The sequence below is a fragment of the Xiphophorus couchianus genome, chromosome 14, assembly GCF_001444195.1.
Source record: "Xiphophorus couchianus chromosome 14, X_couchianus-1.0, whole genome shotgun sequence".
Lineage (NCBI taxonomy): Eukaryota > Metazoa > Chordata > Actinopteri > Cyprinodontiformes > Poeciliidae > Xiphophorus > Xiphophorus couchianus.
In genome coordinates this window covers 9,820,020-9,841,937 of record NC_040241.1, presented here as the reverse complement: position 1 = coordinate 9,841,937, position 21,918 = coordinate 9,820,020, and the positions used below count along the sequence as shown (strand labels likewise).

Below are 21,918 nucleotides of genomic sequence, written 5' to 3'. Positions count from 1 at the left end.
CTTCTACCTTGGGGCTGATTGACGTTTTTCTCAGGTGTTTCTAAGGCTGTACTCAACGTGAATCATAAACATTTCATAAGTAGGCTAGACGCAATGCAGACAGCTATAATAAAAATGAAAACATTAAAATATATTAAATAAAAGATTACTGCCAGTCTCACTTTTGCTTGCCGTACATGTTTTGATAGTTTTGAATGAATAAATTTTGAAAACACCTCAAATATGCGGAAGAACAAGTAACCCAAAGGCCACATTGCAAAATTGTTGGACAACATAAGTCTTTCTTTTACACGTAAAATCTCTATAATGTTGTGCTGATTTCTTGACGTAGCTAACAGTGCATAAGTGATTTGCCTAAGTCAAAATATCATCTGTCACATTACAGAATATATGTAGCCGACTAGGCGTTGATGTAGGTGTAAGCAAAAGCAGGCTTTTATCAGATTACTTTGAAATATGACGTGTTAACAAATGCAAACTACATGGCAGCTGAATTTGATGAAAAACAAACTAAAACCGAAGTCTGTTTGTCCACGTTAAAGAGATTATTCAATGAAATGTTCATTGAAACAAAAAATCGTAAGAGTTGATTAGCTTTGCCCTCCCACATCAGTTATCAGCGGTATTATAATCTGCTTGACTTAGTCACAGCCAGCATGAACTTTGCCCTTCTCTCTTCTGCTCTTGCATTATCGACTGGTCTGAGGCAAAGTCCAGCTCATGGGTCACACAGAGACATTCTGTCACACCAAAACACCCGACAAGCAAGACGAGAGAGGAGGAAAGTGAGGAGAATGGATACAACGTCGTCATTCTTCAAGTAAGTTAAAACTCTGCTTTGACTTGCTTCTTATTGGTTGATGCCCTATAAGGGTTAGGATTAAGGTATTAGTCTGACTTACTGGGAAATCAGTCAGACATTATGTGTGATTAAAAAAAGATCTTTGCTTTTTTATTATATAAATTCAAAATGTCAGAACGGTGGGTAAAAAACCAACAAAAACATTAACATTTCTTTGCTTTCCTCTCTGATTTTTTTGTCAGGTCTATGACAAAGCGGGTCTGGTCCCCGCCCCAGCGACCTTTCAGAATCTGTTGTAACAGAAGGGAGACCAAGAAAGGGGTCACTGCAGGAACCCTGGAGGAGCTGAAAGAGAGGGTGAGAACAACATCAGTTGCCTAATAATAGCATAAATTATGATGAAATTAAGAGTTACAGAAAGGCCTTAGATTTAAATGAATCTAAAATGAATTATTTGTTGCAACTATGACATACAGTTTTGCGAAAAGGTTAGGACATATGCTCTTACAATATATTTATGCAAATATATATTACGTCTACATTTAAACTAGAGTAACACGCTGAACACACAACGTCTACTCGCTCTCAGCGCCAGCTGTGAGCCAGTTTTAAAAATATTTCAGTGGATTTGAATGTAGTTTCCCTGAACTGGCTTAAACGCAACAATTGCGCATCCCGGTTGGTATTCACAGTTTATATTTTGAGGATTTTTTGGTGACGCCTAAGCTGAGGTTCTTCCTAACTGAGAGTAATAATTCCGTCTGTTAGGTGTGCCAGGCTTTGTTGCTGACCATTTCTGCAGCATCTGTGTACCTGGTTTGTGAGGAGGACGGTACAGAAGTGGACTCTGATGAGTTCCTCATGACCTTACCGGACAACACCGTGCTCATGGTCCTAGAACCAGGACAGACATGGAAACCGCAAGCAGTAAGTCCAACGCCATTCTAGAGGCTCCTAGTGTCTCTTTATATGCTAGATTTTTTTCCCCCCTCTTGAACATTTCCTTCATCGGCAACATCACTTTGTGGTTTGATCCATCGTTTCTGTCTCCACAGGGTGCAGTTGTGCTAAGAAACCACGACAAGCCTCGCACCGGCAGAGACATAGCACGAGTCACCTTCGACCTTTACAAGATAAACCCGAAGGATGTGTTTGGCTCGCTGAGTGTGAAGGCCACGTTCCAAGGCCTGTACTCTGTGAGCGCCGACTTTCAGTGTCTGGGGCCCAAGAAGGTCCTCAGGTAAGTGGGTCACGGATGCTATGAAGTGGCACCTCCTCACCTGTAAATCTTTCCAAACCCATAAAGGGTGTTAGGATAATTTATTTAAAGAAATTACAGTCGAATTATTTAGTTTTCCAAACTCATAAAATACCTTTCTTGGTGTTGGTAATGCTTTTTTTTAGATCATAAAATAGTACTCAGTAGCTCTCAAGAGGTTACGAAGATCAATCCAAGCCAAGACATAATATTTGTATTATTTTTAACAACATTAGCCGATTAAATCCGGATGTTGAACCATTAAGAGTAATTATGACATTTTCCATACGAGCAATAGACTTTTCACCTTTTCTGTTTAACAAATAAGCTCATCATTATGTTTCTAACATATCAAATGCTTGAAAAATGCATGGATTTTTTGTTTTGTTTTGATACACAACACTTTTCTGAGAATTATTAGTTTCAAAATTGAGCTTGTTTTCTAGATTTAAGGACATTCCAATTAGATTTTTGTTGAGGCCAAAAAGGTACATCTGGGGTTAGAATTTCTCAAGCTTGTACAAATCTTACATGTACTTAGTGAGCAATCTTAAAGCTGATTAGTGTATAACATTGATTGTGTTTTCAGAGAAGTGCTGCGCTTCGCCTCCACCCTCCTTCAGACCGCTGGGCACCTGCTTATCACCTCTGCGTCCATGATCCGCCGCGTCATCGAAGGCACTGAGCTCTGGCAACCGCAGAGGGCCGAGTACGCAGCCACCTGGCATTAAAACCCAGCCCCAAAATGAAAATGTTTTGACTTTACTCCTACAATTAGACATTTAACTGGGTAACAGTACTAAAAATATATGATTTCCTCCTTAAGGCAATCAGAAACAACACACAATATCAAGGGATGCATAATTTTGTATTTTTAATGAGTGAGTATTCACTCTTTTAGAATATCTCGAAGGTGTTGTTTATGATTGCTTTCCACGACACTATAAGAAACGTGGTCTTATCACAATCAGACGTGTGACCAAGCAGCGACCCAAAAAAACTTATCAAGACCTTCGAGTTTGATCTCAGGGATCTTTTGAGGCCTGAATGTTGATTACATCATTTACAGTGATTTGTGGCATGACAGTATTTCATAAGCCTAAAAATGAAAAACAGGTTGGAGGGAACAAAAGCAACAGTTAGAGCAGCACTATGTAGCTTAGTAAGAAAATAAATGCTGTATTATTTTTGATTTTTTTGGGAAATTATTTTGTGTAATATATTTTTTGTAATATTCTTGAAATTTCCTATTTATGTGTTGATTTTCTTTGTAAATGTTTGTTATACATGGCCAAAAGTGCCACAATTCCAGCAATCTGTCAAATATATTTTTTAGAAATGTGATGCTTGAAGTCAGTTTACCAAATTAAAAATGTTAACGTTCACATAAATGAATCAAAAATATGCGTAGCAATTATATGCAAGTAACTGATTAAATCTTTAATTCACTTTAGTCAAAATGTTATTTTAGTAAACCAAGAGGGCATGTTTACATTTGGAATGAGATCTTTAATTTAATGTAATTAAAATCTTAACAAATCCCTAAATAATTTTTCACTCTGTTCTTATTCTGGCATTTAGATAATATGAACGTCTTTTTGTTATCCTAACTGACCTAAAACAGGAAAAATGTAGTTGGATTTATATCAGGGATTAAGAAACATGAAGGTTATGTGTCTTTTAATGAAATATACGTACATTTCTGCTACACTTGTTTAGCTGTGCCGTGTTCAGAAGGGAATGCATAAATAATTTTGAGTTGGAAAAAAACAATCACCATTTCGGGGTTTTTATTCAAAGCGACTTTTACTTAAATTATAATAGTATAAGTATAATAAAAAAAAACAAAATATTTGTACAGCTCAAACAAGGTCACTAACAAAGTTGCACCTCAGCTGCAATATTTCAACGTGAACAAACTTGGTCACAAAAACTGAAAGTATAAGAACAAAACAAAGATTTAAAGGACCTGATGAAAATCTTTTTCTCAAGTCGTTTAATAAAAACCCAACAGGACAAACTGTCCATGTGTCAGAAGAGGCTTCTTTGCACTTTCCTTCCCAGCCTGCAATAATCCAGGCCGCGCCATCATTCAGTTTTTCTCAGCAGTCCTTTTAGCAGGATGTTTTTGTATTGCCGGTACCTGATGTTGGCCAGTATCTCCTTGTACTGCTCCTCCGTCATCCAGCGAGGTTTTGATTTTTTCATCGAGTAACGCCGGTCACCGAACCACTGCACCAGATGGTGGCGCTGTATGCCGACCAGCCTGGTCAGCATGCTGTACTGCTCAGCGTCGGGATACTGGAACTCCAGGAAGGCCCTCCTTAGCATCAGCAGCTGAGACTGAGTCTTCAGTCTGCTCCGGGGACGCAGCATTGCCCCTTCTGCCAAGAGAACTTCCTCCTGACTGGTCCCAGCAGTCGGACTGCTCGCAGTAAGAAAGTTGTTTTCAGCCTTAACGAGCTCCTTTAGTTCGTCCACTTCGGAGACGACATTGTTTTCCTTTGCTGGTTCAGAAGACAGAGCTTCCTCCAGACAAGCCAGTGTGTCAGTGTCCTCCTCCAAGCTGCTCTCCAGCGAAGTCATCCTTCTGCCCTGCAAGTCTGCCTGGCTCTCTGTTATGGGAACGGCGATAGAGGTTTGGGTTTGAGGCTCTAGAACGACGGAAGAAAAGTCAACAAATGGGATTTCAGCCTCGGCAAGAAGATTCTCGTAGTCGTTTTTAACTGGGCTGGAGATCAGTTTTGTGTGTACTCTTCTTTTTTTCTTGGAGACATATGCTCCTTCCCATGTGCTAGATGTTTGCTCCTCATTCTCAGATGTATCCATTTTTGCCCCTAGTGTTTCTGCTTGATCGGTGATCCACTTGACGTCTCGTTTCTTTCTTTTCTTTCTCCTGTTCGACACGACCCCAATTGTTCTCCGCTTATCTGGAGTGGCGGTTTCGTCCTCTATCACTCTTCTACCCGTTTCTTTTTCCATTGGTCTCTCCTGCTCCGTATTCCAATTCACTTTTTGTTCCATCAAAGACATCTTCTTGCTCTTTACTTGGTCGTTCTTGACCCTGTCTTGGAACTCCTCATTTCCTTCCTTGTCTTTGCGATTGGAATTCAACTTGTTCCAAATCTCCCTGATGTCTTTGTAGTCCCAGCTAATGCCGTAGCGGAGCCTCTGCGCTATAAACCAAACCTTCACCTGGTCTGGATGCAGGGAGCAGCGCTGGGCTAAAGCATTAGTCTGTTTGCGTGTCAGATAGGGGGACCTGCTAAAGGCATTTTCGAGTTCCGCCACTTTATCCGTCTGCACGTTAACCTCATTTGCATGAACCCACAACACCCTTTTATCCTCAGAGAGCAGGGGGAGACATATGCGGGCGCTCCACTGAGGCACTGTGATACCCAACGCCGAATGGCTGCCTTCCAGAGAACTGGGGGTCTGTATGGGTTTGATGTTCGTTCTGTCAGCGAGTTGCCTCATCGTAGTCAACTTCTATGCAAAGTAGACGGACAGAGAGGTTAGAAACATACAGCAGGTTAACTACAGTAATTTAAGTTGACTATTTTCTGAATCAGTGGCAAAATCAATCTGACTCTAGTTGTCCGAATTGATCAAATTATTTGAGACAGACCAACCTTTGCACAGTTCACAGACTAGTCTGCGTAATGACCTTTAGCAATGGAGATTGCTAATTTTAAGAGAAAATTACAATGTGAAAGATTAATGTTTCAGTATCTTTTTGAATGCTTTTGCTCACTTTTGTGTTCTTTGACACTCATCTGTACTACAAGTCAAAATAAAAGAATACATTTATAGACATATTTTTACTTTGAGTTCTGAAAAGTTAAGTTGTTGAAAGTTAAGAAACTCAAGTGGTCCAGACATGTTATTTAGTACTTATAGTACGTTTGACTATGGAAGGATGAATGGATGGATTGAGTTATTTATGGAAGCTGGAACATAAATTAATGGATGGACAGCTAGGTGATCAATGGATAAATATATGTATGAGTGGACGGTTTGACAGGTTTATGGGTGAACAGACAGACCGATGAAGTACGAATGGCCGATTACAAATAGATGAATGCAACTTTTAGCGAGTGGATTAAGAACACGTTATTTCCATACACAAGGAAGCCAGAAAAATTTCAAAATCAGATTTGAGACTCCCAGACTACAAGAAAACCTGTATATTGATATGGAAACGTATATCTGAGGACGAAAAGCAGAAGGGTTTAATATCTACCCACCAAAATACGTTGGGATTATAAGTACAACGGCGAAGAAAGAGAGAAGAAATGGAATAGTAGTTTGCTTCAATAATTAATTTTGTTGTTTTTGACCGCTGTGTTTATCCTAAAAACAAAGTTAATTGAACCAACATCGTGTTAATTATTCATAACTACTTACAATATCGCATATTTTTAGCTAATTGGTTAGCCTGTTAGCTTGAGCGCGGGCGTATTTCAAATATCATTTTAGCTAGCCGAAGCCTCGTTAGCTTTAGCCAGTAACGGCTCTCCAGCTAAGATTTGAGTCTCCCTGCATTACCTGCTAACCTTTATAGAGCCACCCGTGAGAACACAAAAAGTTGGCCTTACCTATTTGTTTTAGGCTGGATTTTCTACTTCCTTCAACCTGGTCAAACCAAAGTGAGAAAATATGTCCTTTAGCTCCTGCTAATCTTTTAAACCACCTTAAGAGATTCAGACGATCAACAGCAACTGGGACGTCTTCTCACCAGACGCAAAATCAAGTGATCTAGTGCTGCTCACATTGTGATTTTCGCTTAAAAGAATCATTTTTTAAAATCAAGGGAGGTAAAATTCTTACGGTCAGGACTCTGCAATATCAAACAGTTAATGTCACAATTTCATTATAAATATACAGTAAGTACTGACTTTAACACTGTAGAAGTTGGTCTTCTAAAAATTAAGTTTAAATTGATTAAACTCTTCAATCTACAGGAAAAACATTCAAACCCCTCATGTTTTTCCCCCCCATTTTGTGACTTTATGATGTACTTTTTACTTTATTTTATGTAACAGCTCAGATGGACACAACATCAAACATTTTGCAAATGAAAAGACACTCTGATATCTAAAAAAATAAAATACAAATATTTCCTCCTGAAGTTAGATACTTTAGTTCTACCACACAATTGCCAAACTCCAGTCCTCGAGAGCCACTGTCCTGCAGTTTTCAGATGTGCCACAGGCACAAAACACTGGAATGAAATGTTTTAATTACCTCCTCCTTGTGTAGATCAGTTCTCCAGAGCCTTAATGACTTAATTATTCTATTCAGGTGTGGTGCAGCAGAGGCACATCTAAAATTTGCAAGACACCGGCCCTTGACGACTGGAGTTTGACACCCTTGCTCTACAACCACGTCTTTCATGGAAGAGTGGTAAGAGAAAAGTCATTGTTGAAAGAAAGCCATAAGAAGTCCCATCTGCAGTTTGCGACAAGCCGGGCCACAGAAACCTGTAGGAAGAAGGTTCTGGTTACATTTCACAACATGCAATACCTTGTGTTGGACTGTTATATAAAATCCCAGTCAGACACAATGAGGCTTCTAGCTGTACATGTGAAAAAATATGAAGAGGAATAATAGCTTTGCAAGATATCGTATTAGACCTCCAGAATGTTATTATAATCTTTTTAAAATGGTTTCGGTAAAAAATAAAATAAAAAAAACATATACAGTGCTTTAATTTTAACTAAATGTACGTTAAATGTACAGTATTTTGTTGACTGTTCCACATCGATAAGAACTGTAAATCATTTTCTCATTCAATGACACCATTGTTCTTTTGTACTGTTGTTAAGCAATAAAGTTTTTCTTATCAGTGTGGGTGGATTATTAACCAGGAAGTAAAAGAGGTGATGACTTAACTTAGAGTAGTTAGACACATTAACCTATTTGAGGACACTTGCTTCGGGATCTTGAAAATCAAGAGAGGAGAAAAACGCAAGAACAACTCCTAGGAATCAGATCTTCCTGTGAAAATGTCTGACAACGTTCAGAGGGACTCGTCCAGCATTCTGTGTGACATGTGTACAGGAGAGGACAGGAAAGCAGCACGGAAGACCTGCATGAAATGTGAGATCTCCATGTGCGTCCAGCACCTGGAGGCCCACCTCACCACACCTGTGTTACTGCAGACTCATCCTCTGACTGAACCCATGGCTATTGATGGAAACACCAAATGTCCCCAGCATGAGAAGCTCCTGGAATACTACTGCCTGGATGATAAAACCTGTGTGTGCGTTTCCTGCGCCATTGAAGACCAGCACCGCCTTCACAACATGAAGACCTTCTCCACGGCCCACAAAGAGCTCCTGGAGAAGCTGAAAGCTGAGGAGAAGGACTTACAGGTGAAAACTGAGGATGACAACATGAGTCTGGAGAAGTGGGAGAAGAGTGAAAGAGAGAAGCTGGCTCGCAGCAGCGTGCGTCTCATCGAGGCTGTGACTAATCTACGGGACATTTCTCTGACCAGTGTCCAAAGTTCAGTCTCTGCTCGAATGGTGTCCATCAGAACCAGCAGGAGCAGCATGCAGGCAGCCCAGAATGAGAAGGACACCTTCAGATTCCTGCAGATGTACTCTCAGGTGAACCAGGATGTGGAGAAAGCCAAGGCTGTGGATCTGAGGAAAGGCTTGGAGCCGGGCCTCCATCGGGACAAACTGGTTCTGGAGATAAGACAGAACGGGGAGAAGATGATGAACCAAGCGTCCAACTTTTTAGAGTCATTGTTGACCCTGGTTGATCCTGAAAGCCACCAGGATGCCAATGATTCTTCAGACCTGATCTTTGAACCCCAGACTCCCAATTTCAGCATGTCCCTGTCCAAAGACAAAAGGACAGTTTTCTACAACAGCTGGATGGGTCAATGTTCTGGTAATTTTCTAATCCAAAGCACCCAGTCAGTTCCCAACTATCAGAGATGGATCCTCAGTCTTCCCAGCGAGGTTGAATGGATGATTGGTTTGTGTGATAAAAAGTCTGCAAATGACCCGAAGAATGGACCGGTCTATGGTCTAAGCTGTGAAGATAACCACCTGAGCTGTGTTAAGAATCAAGCATCTCCTGGTACGTCAGTCAGTTCAGTGATGTCTGTCAAGGAGAAAATGGGGATCCGACCTAAGGTACCGTCTCCAGTCCTCAGATCTGAGAAGAAGAATGAAGTGATGGACATACCCCGACCTGAAATGGTGGAAGTGTTTTGGGATGTCAAAGACTCCAGGCTCTCCTTTTTCAGCAGAACTGGACAGCACCAGAGAGAGGAAATAGTCATAATTGAAGCAACACCCAACAAATGGCAGCTGGTTCCTTTTGTTAAGTTGGGAAAGCAAAATACCCAGAGCACCTCCCAGCAGCAATGGAAATGCTCTTGTGGCAACAGCAGCTCTTTAGCAAGTTTATTTCACAGGTCTTGCCAGCCAAGTTGTCCCCACTGTGGAAAAATATTCAGTGGCCAGTTCATCACAGAAATTGTTTGTGAGCTTTGCTAATGGTTGATAATCATGACTTTTACTGCCAACTAATGAGCATTATGTGACCTGTGATTGATGGTTGTTTGTGAATATATGAACACAATTACTAGATGATTTAGAAAAATTTGAATCTCTATTATACTTTTCACTGTAGTCGATTCATCATCAATAGTTTAATAAATCAACATTATTTGGTTTGGGATTTGCTTTTTATGCAGCCACATTAAATAAATATGTATTAAATAAATATGTATTCTCCATTCTATCAAATTAATCTTTGTCTCTCTCTAGTGGTTTTAAAGGCATGTATGCAATTTACTTTATAAACAATGTAACTGCTTTTTAAAGAATAAAGTGAGAAAAATTCTAATACGTGAAATGTTTTATTGACTCAGTGTGAAAGAAATATTTGGCAGTTTTTTTTACACAATGTGACACTTTATACAGAGTTTTTTTTTTACACGTGTAGCAAAAAAAAAGGATGAGAACAGTTAAAAAAAATTAATGAAATCAAGTCCTCAACTATATTTCTCTTCCGTTTGTTTCATTTTCTTTTTGTAACTTTTTCTACAGTTAAATAAAAGTTATGGTAATATCAACTTCTCATAATAATGATAGAGCATGGTTAAAATGATGAGATAGAGATTCTTTTTCATTACAGTTGCAGAAATAGGCTGCCTTAGTAAAACAGACTACAATTATAAAGTCGATCACAGTTGATTTAAGACAAGATTTTAGATATTGGGCAAACGAGGCAAACAAAAGACTACAAGCAGAGTGATCTCGCCATCTTGGAGAAATGTTACTTCCTGGCATAAGTTGTTTAAGATAAAAATATGAGGTTCTTTCCATAGTTACTTAACGCCTTCTTAGTTATTTTTAAAATAATGACACTTTACTGCAAGTTGGCATTTTTAATAAACTTTCAATGCAACCTTTAGAGCAACTTTGCATTGAAAGTATCATTATTTATCATATGACACTTCAGGACAACAGTCATAGACATTCACAAAGACTCCTTCATGTCTATGAAACTGTTACCGTATATTTCAAAAGTGTTACAATAAAATGATTATTTTAAAGACACTGAGGTGTTGCTGGCTTGGTGAAATGTCAAAGACGATAAGTAGTCAGATCATTGTACTGTGCAATTAGAGTGATTTGGTAAATTAAGCCATAAAAGAAATTTATTATAAATGTTTTCTATGCAGTCGTTGGATGCGCTACGCCTTCATCTAAGGGAGAGCAACATTTATCTGTCAGCCAATATAAAATACCTAATTTTGTAGCATTTCTATCAAATTTTTGTCATTACAATATGGGGTCTGTTGTTTTCATGCAGGGTTTTGAATGGGTGTCATTTATAGTTCACATCTATGGCTATTTTCTATAAATGTTTGAGACCTGTAGCTCAAGCAATCAGTAAAATAGAGTGGCTGAAGACAAGCATTTCCCCTAAGTGTAAATTAGTCGATTCACAACTAATTTTATGTAAAACTTTTATTCTAATAACATAATCACAAATTATTCCAAATTCATCCAAGTTCGTATAAGAACGTCTTGCTGCATTCACAGGCCACCAAGTTCTCAAGTCAATAAATATGCATATCTACAATAGATGCAACAATTCAAATGAATGCATGAAATCTACATACATACATATAATTTCATACATATTATTCTAGGTGGAAGGTGGAAAATTGACTGGACAACCAGAAGTAATCATGACAGACTATCTACAAAGTATTGACTCAGGGGAGCTAAGTACTCTAGTCTATCCCATACAGTGCCAATACTGTCAAGTTTTTACTTATGACATGAAACTATGTTAAAGAGTTCAAAAGCTATGAATATATATTTTTAATAGATTCTGTAGAATGCCATCTGCTAGCAGTTTAATGGATTGCTATTGTATACACATGGGTGAAATCTGATAGACAACAGATTAAAAAAATGCATAGAAAAAACTGAACATACCCAAAATAATTTGGGAGTAAATAAAAATGGACTATGTCACTATGATGTGTCCCTGTGTCACCTTTGTGAATGATTACCTGATTAATTGTTGTGTTTTCTCCTTGCAGTTTATTGGCTGGAAGGGGTTTAAAAGGAACAAGGCCCACTCACCAGGCGAGAGAGGGAGTTTGGAAGAGCACCTACGTGTTCGCGTCACTCTGAGCCTCGCTCCCGCTCCTGTTTTAATGAATGCCACTTTCTGTTCTTAAATCACCCATCTGTTAAATTATTTGGTCTGGGAATCGTAGGCTAAGCTGGGTTTTCCGATCTTTGGTTGTAAGGGGTGAGAAATGCTGAGACAGGGTCAGTGGCCCAAATCGCCAACTGCTGGCTGGTTTGTGACTTCTCCCACTCTTTTGTTTATTTTGCCTCGACTCCCAGTATGCAGAGCCATTTCAGCCAAAATTAAATAAATAAATAGGGAAAAAAAATAAATAAATAAATGAGTAATTGGCATCTTTATTCCCATTTATATTTATTCATTTATACATTTACTTATTCCCAGATTTATTTTACCCATTATTGTTTTTACTCATTTATTTATTTAATTTTGGCTGAAATGGCTCTCCATACAAAACAGCCACCCAGTGTTTTAATACAACACTGTAGTCATTCACTCCTGAAATGACTACAGTGAATGACTGTAGTGAATGACTACAATTTAACTTTTGTACGTTTTTATGTGTTTTTAAGTTCACATAAAAAGTTTTGTAAGAAATGAAACCTATGCATGGAAACTGCACAAATATGTTCACATAAAAGCTTTTGTAGGTTTTTATGTGAACATAAAATCTATGAATGGAACCAATCAGCAAACAAAAATACCAATCTCCACCCACTCAGTGTCAGAACACCCTCCAAGCTAAAAGTACTGTGTGTTACTGTGGCAGACTAATGAGAGCGATTCAAGACTTGAAAACAGCACATGAATATCTCCTGTTTGGAAGGTTAGACTCATTCAACAAGCTTCCAAATTATGATCATAATATTTATTAGCATTTAGTGAGCATGAATGTGACTTGTGATGGATAATTGTTGGTGAATATATTATGGAACATAATCAAAGATAAATTCAAGAAAGTTTTGTTATACTTTTCACTGTAGTCATATTATTATCTTCAGCTTGATAAATCAATATTAATTTGGTTTTCTGTTGGCTTTGTATGCAGCCACATTTTAAAAAGAAATTATTTCAATGTGACATTTGTTTCCATCTGGTGGTAGTAAACAAATGTAAACAATGTACATTAAAGACAATATACTGTAACTGCGTCAGTAAATAATAAAGCCAGAGAAATGCTGAAACGTGAAATGGTTTATTGACTCACTGTAAACGAAATACCAGGCAGGTTTAAGGACTTGGCAACAAATTTAAAACACCATGGTTATGTATAACAGAGAAAAAGATGACAACAGATTAAAAATAATCATAATTACATGAACTGTGTAAAGGTGATGTCGAAAGTCTTTGAAAACTAAATTCCTAAAAATGATCTCTTATCATGAAGCCTATAATAAATAAAAATGTTGGTAAATGAACTGGAAATATATTTGTATTAATTGGTACCTCTGCTCCTAATTTAACACTTTTTTAAATATATTGCATTATTGGTCCACTAATATTACAATCAACATACAAAAAAGCCTTTTTAAAGTGCAATACAAAACGGGAATGATTGAGCTTCTAAAAATAGTTTTTTTTCTAATTTGCTAAAACATTTGCATATAATATAAGATCTTTTAAAAATAGGCATTAAGACATTTGCTTTGAAATCTTAAGTTGGGGACAAAGGCTTGCAGCAGAACACAGTGAAGAGATGACAGGCTTATTGTTCATGAAAATACTAAATGTTGCATAAATCTAAGAAACTACAGTGAAGCATTTTTGCTTTGGAATGATAAGCTGAGGAATAAAAGCTCTAGTTTTTTAGCGAAGCGTGACTCCTGAAACGACTAAAGAGAACGATGCATGTGGAAAGCTTTTCTAAAAATGAAAACCTGGATTAAAAACAAGCAAAAGAAGGACAGTATTTTATAAGTGCTTTCTATCAGCTCAGTTGTGTTTCTACATACACAAAACACTGGAATCTGGAATGTCAGGGAGCAAATCAGAATCAGAAGGCGGAGGTGGACGTTTAGCTGTTCCCGAAGACGGTGTTGAGCTGCTGGGTGACCCGGATGAAGGTCGTCCTGCGGCTCAGCTCCTTCAGCTTAGCGGCTCCGACGTAGGTGCAGGTGGAGCGCACGCCTCCCAGGACGTCTCGTATCGTCTCATCCACCGGCCCTTTGTAGGGAACTTCCACCGTCTTCCCCTCCGACGCTCTGCAGGCGCAAAAAACACAAAGCATGACTCCGTCGTCGCAAAAAAAAAAAAGAGATCAGATTCAAAAACAATAAAGCTGCTGTTTTTTTTAAAACAAAATCTCACCTGTAATCAGCTACGCCTCCTGAGTGCTTCTTCATCGCCGTGTCGGAGCTCATCCCATAAAACAGCTTGTATTTCTTGCCGTTTTTCTCGATGGTCTCGCCGCCGCTCTCGGAGTGACCAGCCAGCATCCCGCCCAGCATCACAAAGTCGGCTCCGGCGCCTGCAGAGAACCGCAGGGAGAAGTCAAACTCCTGATTTCAAATCGATGGGGATCACTTTGTCTTGAGACTCTTGATTCATTTTAAAAGCAGCTCAAGACAATAATGGTCCGACTCAAAATCAAGTTATGTTTATCGGTCTCCCCTAGGAGAAATTAAAGCTAGACAAATGGTAGACATGATTATGCCGTCATTACTGAAGCAATTTTATTCCTTCAGATATAAATAAAATCTTAGACTTGTTTTCAACCATCAGCACCATTTAAATAGCTTTTTGTATCTTTCTATCTGAGGTATAGAGGTGCTCTATAAACAAAATTTACTGAACTTCTATTTACTACTTTCATTTTAAAACAGTGAAACTTACCAAAAGCCTTAGAGACATCTCCTGGGCAGGTACATCCTCCATCCTGCAGGACAGAAGGGCAACAACATGCATCATCTAACTTTAACTGTGGTTAAGATTTATTATAGCTTAAAATGCCTTGAGATCAATTTCTAACAGAGCTTAGAAAGATGCTTAGAGATACAAACTGATAATCATGTTTATATTTATTTTTCACCTTTTGGATAGAGGATGCACTTAGCTTGAAGAGGAAAACCTGTTTTACATTTTCTTCATTTAAGTTCTCCAGATGAATCCGCAGATTTGTTCTCAGATTTAATTCCGAACTTTAGCTAGGCCACGCTGAAACTGAAGAAAAGCAGCCCAGCTTTGTTTTGTGTAAGGCCAACCTTTTGTAAATGAAGCCACAAAGTTCAGCGTGACTTTCATGAGACCACGACACATTTTCCCACAAAGTTTAGGGAGATTTCAGCTGCTTCTCGAAAGTTTTCTTTGGAACAAAAGACTTCTGTCTTGCATTCCTCTTGGCAAACTAACTGTCTAGTTTCAGTCTAATCTGTTCATCAATTTTGGAGAAACATACAATTTTTTTTTAAACATCACTAGTTGTCCCAGACTGTTTTGCGATCGATACATATCTATCCTGACTTGGTGCCTTTAAACTAAAAGACGATCAGAGATCGAGACACTTTCACCACAACATCTGAACCTTATTTTATGGTTTCAGATTATTAATAATTGATGAGAATAAATGCTGAAGCTGATTTCAAAGGTTTTTAATTAAATGATTAGCTTAAGATTGTGCCTATTTATGCAACAAGGTCATTGCAACATATTTGTTTGTATACCAGTTAAATTGAACAGAATATTTCAGACAAAAGTTTCAAAATAACTTTCTATGGTCTCATTTTTACAACACAACAAAACACCCAGCCAGTGTAACAGAGGTGAAGACACTTGTTAGGCAATATGAAGAACTAATTAAAGAACATAACATGATTTTGTTTTTTTGGGGGGGGGGCAAAAAATCCTAATAGGGTTGAATCATTGTGTAGAGAAGTTTTAATTTAGTGACTGTTTGTTCCAAGAGACTCACAGATATAATGTGGCCGCCCAGGCCGTGGGCTGCATCTGCACATTCAATCACAGCGCTGAGCTGCGGGTAGCCAACCCCTGTCTTCTTACGGGTGGTACACACAGAGCCTGAGGGCAAACACACAGAGAGCCTGAAACGTCTGCAAACGGCATAAATTTAGATGATGTATTAAAGTCAGAGCAGAGATTAAAGCAGTTCCTAATCTGGGAGACAAGCGAACTTAACACTCTGGAAATATTTAACTCAGGCTGCCTGGAAACACCGAAAATCAGGAGGATGATCACCTGGTCCGATGCCTACTTTAATGATGTCGGCTCCAGCAAGAATCAGTTCTTCCACCATTTCTCCTGTCACTACGTTCCCTGCCTGATCGAAAATTTAAAAAAAGGCTTTAGCTTTATTTTCTGCCAAAACGAAATTTTTACAGTCCAACGTTCTTCCTGAACGTTTACTGACCATTATGGTGTGTGAGGGAAACTTCTCCCGGACGTCTTTGACGAAGTGAACAAAGTGTTCGGAGTAGCCGTTGGCCACGTCTACACAGATGTACTTGAGCTGCGGCACGGCCTCCACGATGGCCGAGATCTTCTCAAAGTCTCCTTCTCCCGTCCCCGTGCTGACGGCAACACTCTAGGGACAAAATAAATAAAACAAAAAAAAAACAGAGCATCCAATCTGAGACATTAGAAAAAAATACACATTTAGGATTTGACGTTGGGTTTTAGTGCAGAACTTGAATACCTCCAGGCACTTAGGATGCTTCGCAGCAAACTCTGACCAATCATCTATAGAGTAATGTTTGTGGATTGCAGTGAAGAGAGTGAACTAGAGGACACAGATAAATATGAAAATAAAGTCAATTAAGAAGAAAAAATATTTAATTCACATTTACTTATTTAAAGTGGGAAAAAATACAATGCTTAGGAAAAAAATACATCCCAGAAGCTTATTTCTATTATCGATTATTCAAAATGGGAAGTACAAGCAATTATTTCTACACATTTTCAATTAATCTTTCTCAACCACCTGATTTGGTACCAACAAATAACCCAGAAGAAGGTAAATACGATATGGCGCTCAAATGTTTTACGGTTTTAATCAACCTCGTGCAGAGCCTGGGCCATCTCGAAGGTCCCCACGGTGTCCATGTTGGCGGCGATGATGGGAATCCCTCTGTAGCTGCCCTTGGAGTTCCTGAAAGTGAAGCTCCTCAACAGGTCCACCTAGAGAGGAGAACACAACAAAACTTTATCAATATGTCATGCAAACACATTATTGGTGAAAGAATTAGGAAATATTTTTAGTCGTCACTGCTAAAAAAAAAAAACAAAATGGCAAGGAAGGAAAAAAACGTAAAAGAAACAGTTAATTAAAAAAATCATGTCATTTTTAATGATGAAATGAAGTTTTGGCGTAATCAGGTAAATAACCCGTAACTTTGATCAGAATCTACCGGACTGGCACCGCCACCTTGTTGGCAAGCTATCAAAGAGCTGATAGAGGCTTCCTTAAGATGCCCCTAAATAACTAGTGAACAAAAAGCATGATGAAGATCAGGGAACAAAGAAGACACGTCAGAGAGAAAGTTGCAGTTATCAACAATATTTCAAGATCGGGACATTTCACTGAGACACGGTGGTTCGGTTAAGCTAACAGACTGGGAAGGGAACGCACTGAGTGAAGTGAGAGAATTTGTTGGCATGAAAACTATTAGCCACACTCTCCACAAATCTGAAGAGAGGGGAGATTGGTAAAAATTAGTCAAATGAATCCCCCTGTGCAGTTTACTCCAAACCCATAGATGAAGGCATTTTGGTCAGATGAGACTAGTATTGAGCTTGTATAGACAAAAATCAATCTGTGGTGGAAAAATAATAGTGAACATCACTCTGAACAATATGTAAAAACGTGGTGGTGGTGGCAGCATCATGCTGTGGGGAAGTTTGTCTTTTTGCAGGAACATGAAAGCTGTTTAAAGTTGACGGCTTTCACTGAGGGGGGGTCAGAGTACAAATAGACGAAAACCTATACAACGAGTTGCTTTGTTTTGGTCTATGTAACAGAGACCATATTTGGACTTGACCCACCTCACTCCTGGACTTGAGCGTGCTCCGTTTGGGCCGGAGGAGAACATCCTTGAAGTCCAGCTTGATGTCATTCTCAATGCGAGGCATGGTGGAGAAACGGGATGTAGGCTAAAGATTAAAGCAGGAGACTCTGAAAGAGACAGAGATCAGCTATCAAGACGGAGCCGCGTTCTTTTTTTCTCTCTCTCTCATTTTCTACCCATCTTCTCCATCATTCAACTTTTACATATTCACAGGAAGGTCGGAAAAGCCGATTTACGTTTTAAGGACTTCAAAAATATTAGAGATAAGCATGGCTTCTTTTGGGGGGGGGGAGAGAGAGTTTTGTAACATGTAACTAAAGCATGCTAGCTGATTCCACATGTCAGAGCGTGCAGACAGGGCAACCTCTTGTCAAGATTCAAGGTTACGTCAGTGTACACCCTGACAACTCACGCTACTTTATTAGGACAAACAGCAGTTGCATAAGAACAGGGTGGATATTACACAACAAAATGCGACACATTTAGTAGAAGAAAGCGTTTACCGTTAGAAAAGTCAGATAGGATGTTATAAAAGTCGTCTGCACCGCCTCCCCACTTCCTCTCGCCGCTGTCAGGGAGGTTTTACAGCGGCGGACACAGGCTGCTCTGCCGCGCTGTAGTTTTTAGACGGCGTCCTCTCGAAGGTTACATCCGGGTAAGAACTACAAACGCGACAGTCGCTTTACGTCCCGCCGCACTGATGTCGTAAATTCGTCTTAAGGCAGTTAGAAAGCAAATCAAATTTTTGCTTTTCTTCGTAGGGTATTTGCGTGAATGCCAGCGACATATATGTAGATAGCTTTGCAGCTGTGTTGATTTATTTATTATAAAACAAATAAAACGAATAGTAAGTGAAGCGGAACAGTGTTGCTCTCACAAGCGGTGGCGGGGGATTTAATTAAAAAAACACACAGGAAACAACCTCTGGATTTCTAGAACAATTATTCTCCGACACAGAGGCTGAAAAATCATTTATTTACAGCCACAGCAGGTTAAACAATAAATCCTGTTAGCAGACTGCTCGTTAAATTATTACATCTGTGTATATTTATTCCAAAAATCACCCAACAAAGATGTTGATTAAAGTGAAGGTAAGAAACATGAAACAATGATTTCTATGTTTGGCTAATTGTTATCGTAGTGAATCATAATCCGCTTATCTCTGACTCTAAAGCGTTTTTATCACAGACTCTCACTGGCAAGGAGATAGAGATTGACATAGAGCCCACAGATAAGGTATATGATGGCATTTTGCATCTTCATTTGGACTTTGAACAGACCTAAACCGACTGATTGTATGTGTTTTCAAGCACTCATCTGTCCGACTGCAATATCTTCCAATGCAGGTGGAGCGAATTAAAGAAAGAGTGGAGGAGAAAGAGGGGATCCCTCCCCAGCAACAGAGGTTGATCTACAGTGGAAAACAGATGTAAGATTGTTTTTTCTCTCAGTGAACAGTAATTTCAGTAAATTACTGCCATATTTTTGCAAACTCAACATTGTCATTTAAAGGGAAAAATGAGTTGTAATTATCTTTTTAGTTAATAGTGAGCTGTTTTTGTGTGTGTGTGCGTAAATCATGTAAAACATTGTCAATAACAAAAATAATTTAGCATATTTGTGCGCCCAGAAATGAGACACGCATTACATTAGCAGCACCAGCTGTTTATGTTATTATTTCAAGCATTAACAATTAGATTTGAAAACCTCCTTCATTTAATTCATAAATTTTCTTTTCATGATGGCAGGTGAATGCCTCCTTTTCAGTCACCTCTACAGTAATGTAGCTATTGGATTTTTAATTGAGGTTAAAAAGCAAAAAACTATAGTAAAACATAACATTTTCGTACTTGTGAAAATGTATGCTTCCTTACATTTCATTTAACATGAACGTTTCAGGTTAAAATAAACTTTTGGGGGATCTACAAGAAGTCGGCTTTGCTACAAACAAAGCCCTTCTGAGGACATCTCCCCTTTAAGTGAAGGACAGAATTTGATAAAAACACGATAATCAGAATGAGAGGGTAGATTTTGGGACAGTGTATTATAAGCCTGGCGGGCCACCAGGCTTTACCTGTGCCCGCGCCAGGCTTAGCATAGCTTATTTATTTAAGTTTTTTTAATGTTTGCATTTTTGTAAGACTTTATAGTTGCCGTTCAGATATTAATCTTCCAATAACACATAATTTTCAAGTGATATTTTCAAATTTTCTGTCAACTTCTGTCAAACCCGGTGGGCCGCTGGATGAATGACTGGCCAGCGCCCCAACCACTGGGCTTAGCAGGTTTTCTGGGGGAAACCTTGTGGGAGAAAGAATATTGCAGCGTTTTGCTCTCAAAATGAAAACATTAAACAAAGTTGGCGACATTCCTCCACAGAATCTGAACACATTCATTTGAAATATTTTAAATTTATCACCACTGGTTTAATAAAAGTATTTTTACTGTCTTAATTTCTTATACAAGCTGTTTTTTTGTTGTTTTATTCATGTTCAGGAACGACGAGAAAACGGCCGCAGACTACAAGATCCAGGGCGGCTCCGTCCTTCACCTGGTGCTCGCCCTCAGAGGAGGCCGCCCGCTCTGCTCCACGTTTTAACCTCTGGCGCAACAACAAGCTCAAACTGACACGACGCCTTCAAAGATCACAGCGCTACTGGAAGCGGTCGCACAATTACCTGGTGACACTGAAGGCACCACAGAGTCATCGACTGAGTCGAACCAGTTTCTGCTTTCCATCTCCAGCTCCTCACAGCCTTTCGTGTGTTTTGTTGCCAAAGCCGTGTGCGCAGATGATAAATTCTTTAGCTTTGGATTAACACTTGACTGATTAGCTATTAAGAAAAAAACCCACTATTCAGTCGTCCTTTTGTCACTCTGTGCAAGTAATGTTTGTGATGGAGCAGAAGATGTCTGCTACGCCTGAAATTAATGAGACGACTGTAATTTAAAGCTGGATAAGGGATGTCAATCCTTGTAGAGTTAGATCGTCACAAAGTATCGCACAGGGTTTGACTGAGCTCTTATGAAGCATTGATGTAGCAGAGTAAGTGTGAGAAGACTAGCTTTAATAACAGGACTAACCCTAGACTACACAGGAACCATTGTTGGGTTTGGTTCAGCTTTTTTTTTTGTCTTTATCCACTTCAGACAATCTTATTCTTGCTTTGTCTAGTTCTGTTTCAGAACAAAAATACTCTGCAGAACACGTATTTTTCTCTTATAATGGAGAAAAGGGCAAGTAAAGAACATTACCATGATGGTCAAGAGTCGGCACGACTATCATGAACCTCATGGCTTTTTTTTTTTTTTTTCCCACCTGCGTGACAGATTGATTTAACAAGTTCATGGATAATTTGAACTTACTCCGATTCATGAAGAAGTAGTTTGTTTACTTTTCTTATCGCTGTGTCAGCACCTGTAATACCCTGTGCTTGTGTTCAGTGTCCTTTCAAACGTATGACTTTGTGAAATAAAACAGATTCTGTGAAGGCCTCGTGTTTTACTGTCCTGTGTTAAAACATTAGAGGATTTACAGAGAAAGCAACGGTTGATCTGAATCAGCCAGGTCCAGTCAGATGGAGCTGAGATGTAAGAAGCTGTTGAAAAGGTAGCCATTTTCTGTCATGTGACATATGCTGTATTGCTAAAAGTACAGGGTAATTGCCTTCACAAATAATCTTAGGTCACATTTTGTTCTGCATCTATAGAGTTTAGTATGATGTTTGTTCGCTTTTCACAGCTATAACAACTTCAGTTTAGTTTACTTTGGTACTTTTTAACCTTTCCATACATGTGTGAAAAAAAAAAAGCAAACAAAGGCAAAGAAAATAAACAAGACTGGTACAGAAATAGATGAAAATTAAATTACTGTCAGTAACAAGAACACAAAACCTAGACTGAAAAAAGCATAGCTTACTATACCTTAGATTTATATATATATATATATATATATATATATATATATATATATACACTGCTCAAAAAAATAAAGGGAACACTTAAACAGGTGTTTAACACTTAAAGTGTTCCCTTTATTTTTTTGAGCAGTATATATATATATGTATATATATATATACATATATACTGTATATATATATACAAATGGCATTATCAAAATCAATTCCTGTATATTTTTCTAAAACACATTTTTGAGGAATTCCAGCTGAGTCTGTTGTCGTTCTGAAAAGGCTTTCCATAAGATT

General features: G+C 38.7%; 4 protein-coding genes across 5 annotated transcripts; 2 read left to right on the top strand and 2 right to left on the bottom strand.

Moving 5' to 3' along the window:
* Nucleotides 1–660: 660 nt before the first annotated feature.
* On the top strand, nt 661–3,451 carry cideb (cell death inducing DFFA like effector b). Its single transcript, XM_028037325.1, has 5 exons — nt 661–820; nt 1,045–1,159; nt 1,571–1,729; nt 1,858–2,042; nt 2,650–3,451. The coding sequence occupies exons 1-5, from the start codon at nt 795–797 to the stop codon at nt 2,789–2,791; spliced, it is 627 nt and encodes a 208-aa protein (XP_027893126.1). The 5' UTR covers nt 661–794; the 3' UTR covers nt 2,792–3,451.
* Nucleotides 3,452–3,833: 382 nt separating this feature from the next.
* Nucleotides 3,834–8,544, bottom strand: homezb (homeobox and leucine zipper encoding b). Of its 2 annotated transcripts, none has more exons than XM_028037319.1 (2): nt 8,436–8,544; nt 3,834–5,549 (listed from the first exon to the last, which is right to left on the bottom strand). In XM_028037319.1, exon 2 carries the CDS (start codon nt 5,535–5,537, stop codon nt 4,149–4,151), a length of 1,389 nt encoding a protein of 462 aa, XP_027893120.1. In that variant the 5' UTR covers nt 5,538–5,549; nt 8,436–8,544; the 3' UTR covers nt 3,834–4,148. The 2 variants fall into 2 exon arrangements, with proteins under 2 accessions (XP_027893120.1, XP_027893119.1); XM_028037318.1 differs by lacking the exon at nt 8,436–8,544 and adding an exon at nt 6,659–6,798.
* Nucleotides 8,545–12,872: 4,328 nt separating this feature from the next.
* Nucleotides 12,873–18,361, bottom strand: gmpr2 (guanosine monophosphate reductase 2). The gene is made up of 10 exons (XM_028037320.1): nt 18,217–18,361; nt 17,691–17,820; nt 16,707–16,826; nt 16,345–16,428; nt 16,060–16,233; nt 15,888–15,969; nt 15,604–15,710; nt 14,529–14,571; nt 14,004–14,163; nt 12,873–13,897 (listed from the first exon to the last, which is right to left on the bottom strand). Exons 2-10 carry the CDS (start codon nt 17,775–17,777, stop codon nt 13,711–13,713), a joined length of 1,044 nt encoding a protein of 347 aa, XP_027893121.1. The 5' UTR covers nt 17,778–17,820; nt 18,217–18,361; the 3' UTR covers nt 12,873–13,710.
* Nucleotides 18,362–18,564: 203 nt separating this feature from the next.
* On the top strand, nt 18,565–21,206 carry nedd8 (NEDD8 ubiquitin like modifier). The gene is made up of 4 exons (XM_028037326.1): nt 18,565–18,804; nt 18,902–18,949; nt 19,060–19,142; nt 20,210–21,206. The coding sequence occupies exons 1-4, from the start codon at nt 18,787–18,789 to the stop codon at nt 20,310–20,312; spliced, it is 252 nt and encodes an 83-aa protein (XP_027893127.1). The 5' UTR covers nt 18,565–18,786; the 3' UTR covers nt 20,313–21,206.
* Nucleotides 21,207–21,918: the final 712 nt, after the last annotated feature.

Excerpts from the sequence above, each read along its gene's own strand:
- nedd8 (XM_028037326.1), top strand. Across the intron at positions 18,950-19,059 it reads ACATAGAGCCCACAGATAAG|GTGGAGCGAATTAAAGAAAG; the intron begins GTATATGATGGC and ends CTTCCAATGCAG. Across the intron at positions 19,143-20,209 it reads ATCTACAGTGGAAAACAGAT|GAACGACGAGAAAACGGCCG; the intron begins GTAAGATTGTTT and ends ATTCATGTTCAG.
- gmpr2 (XM_028037320.1), bottom strand. The coding sequence starts at position 17,777 with ATGCCTCGCATTGAGAATGACATCAAGCTGGACTTCAAGGATGTTCTC. Across the intron at positions 15,711-15,887 it reads TAAAGTAGGCATCGGACCAG|GCTCTGTGTGTACCACCCGT; the intron begins GTGATCATCCTC and ends GTTTGCCCTCAG. Across the intron at positions 14,572-15,603 it reads TGGGCGGCCACATTATATCT|GATGGAGGATGTACCTGCCC; the intron begins GTGAGTCTCTTG and ends TCTGTCCTGCAG.
- cideb (XM_028037325.1), top strand. The coding sequence starts at position 795 with ATGGATACAACGTCGTCATTCTTCAA. Across the intron at positions 821-1,044 it reads ACAACGTCGTCATTCTTCAA|GTCTATGACAAAGCGGGTCT; the intron begins GTAAGTTAAAAC and ends TTTTTTTGTCAG. Across the intron at positions 2,043-2,649 it reads GGGCCCAAGAAGGTCCTCAG|AGAAGTGCTGCGCTTCGCCT; the intron begins GTAAGTGGGTCA and ends TTGTGTTTTCAG.
- homezb (XM_028037319.1), bottom strand. The coding sequence starts at position 5,537 with ATGAGGCAACTCGCTGACAGAACGAACATCAAACCCATACAGACCCCC.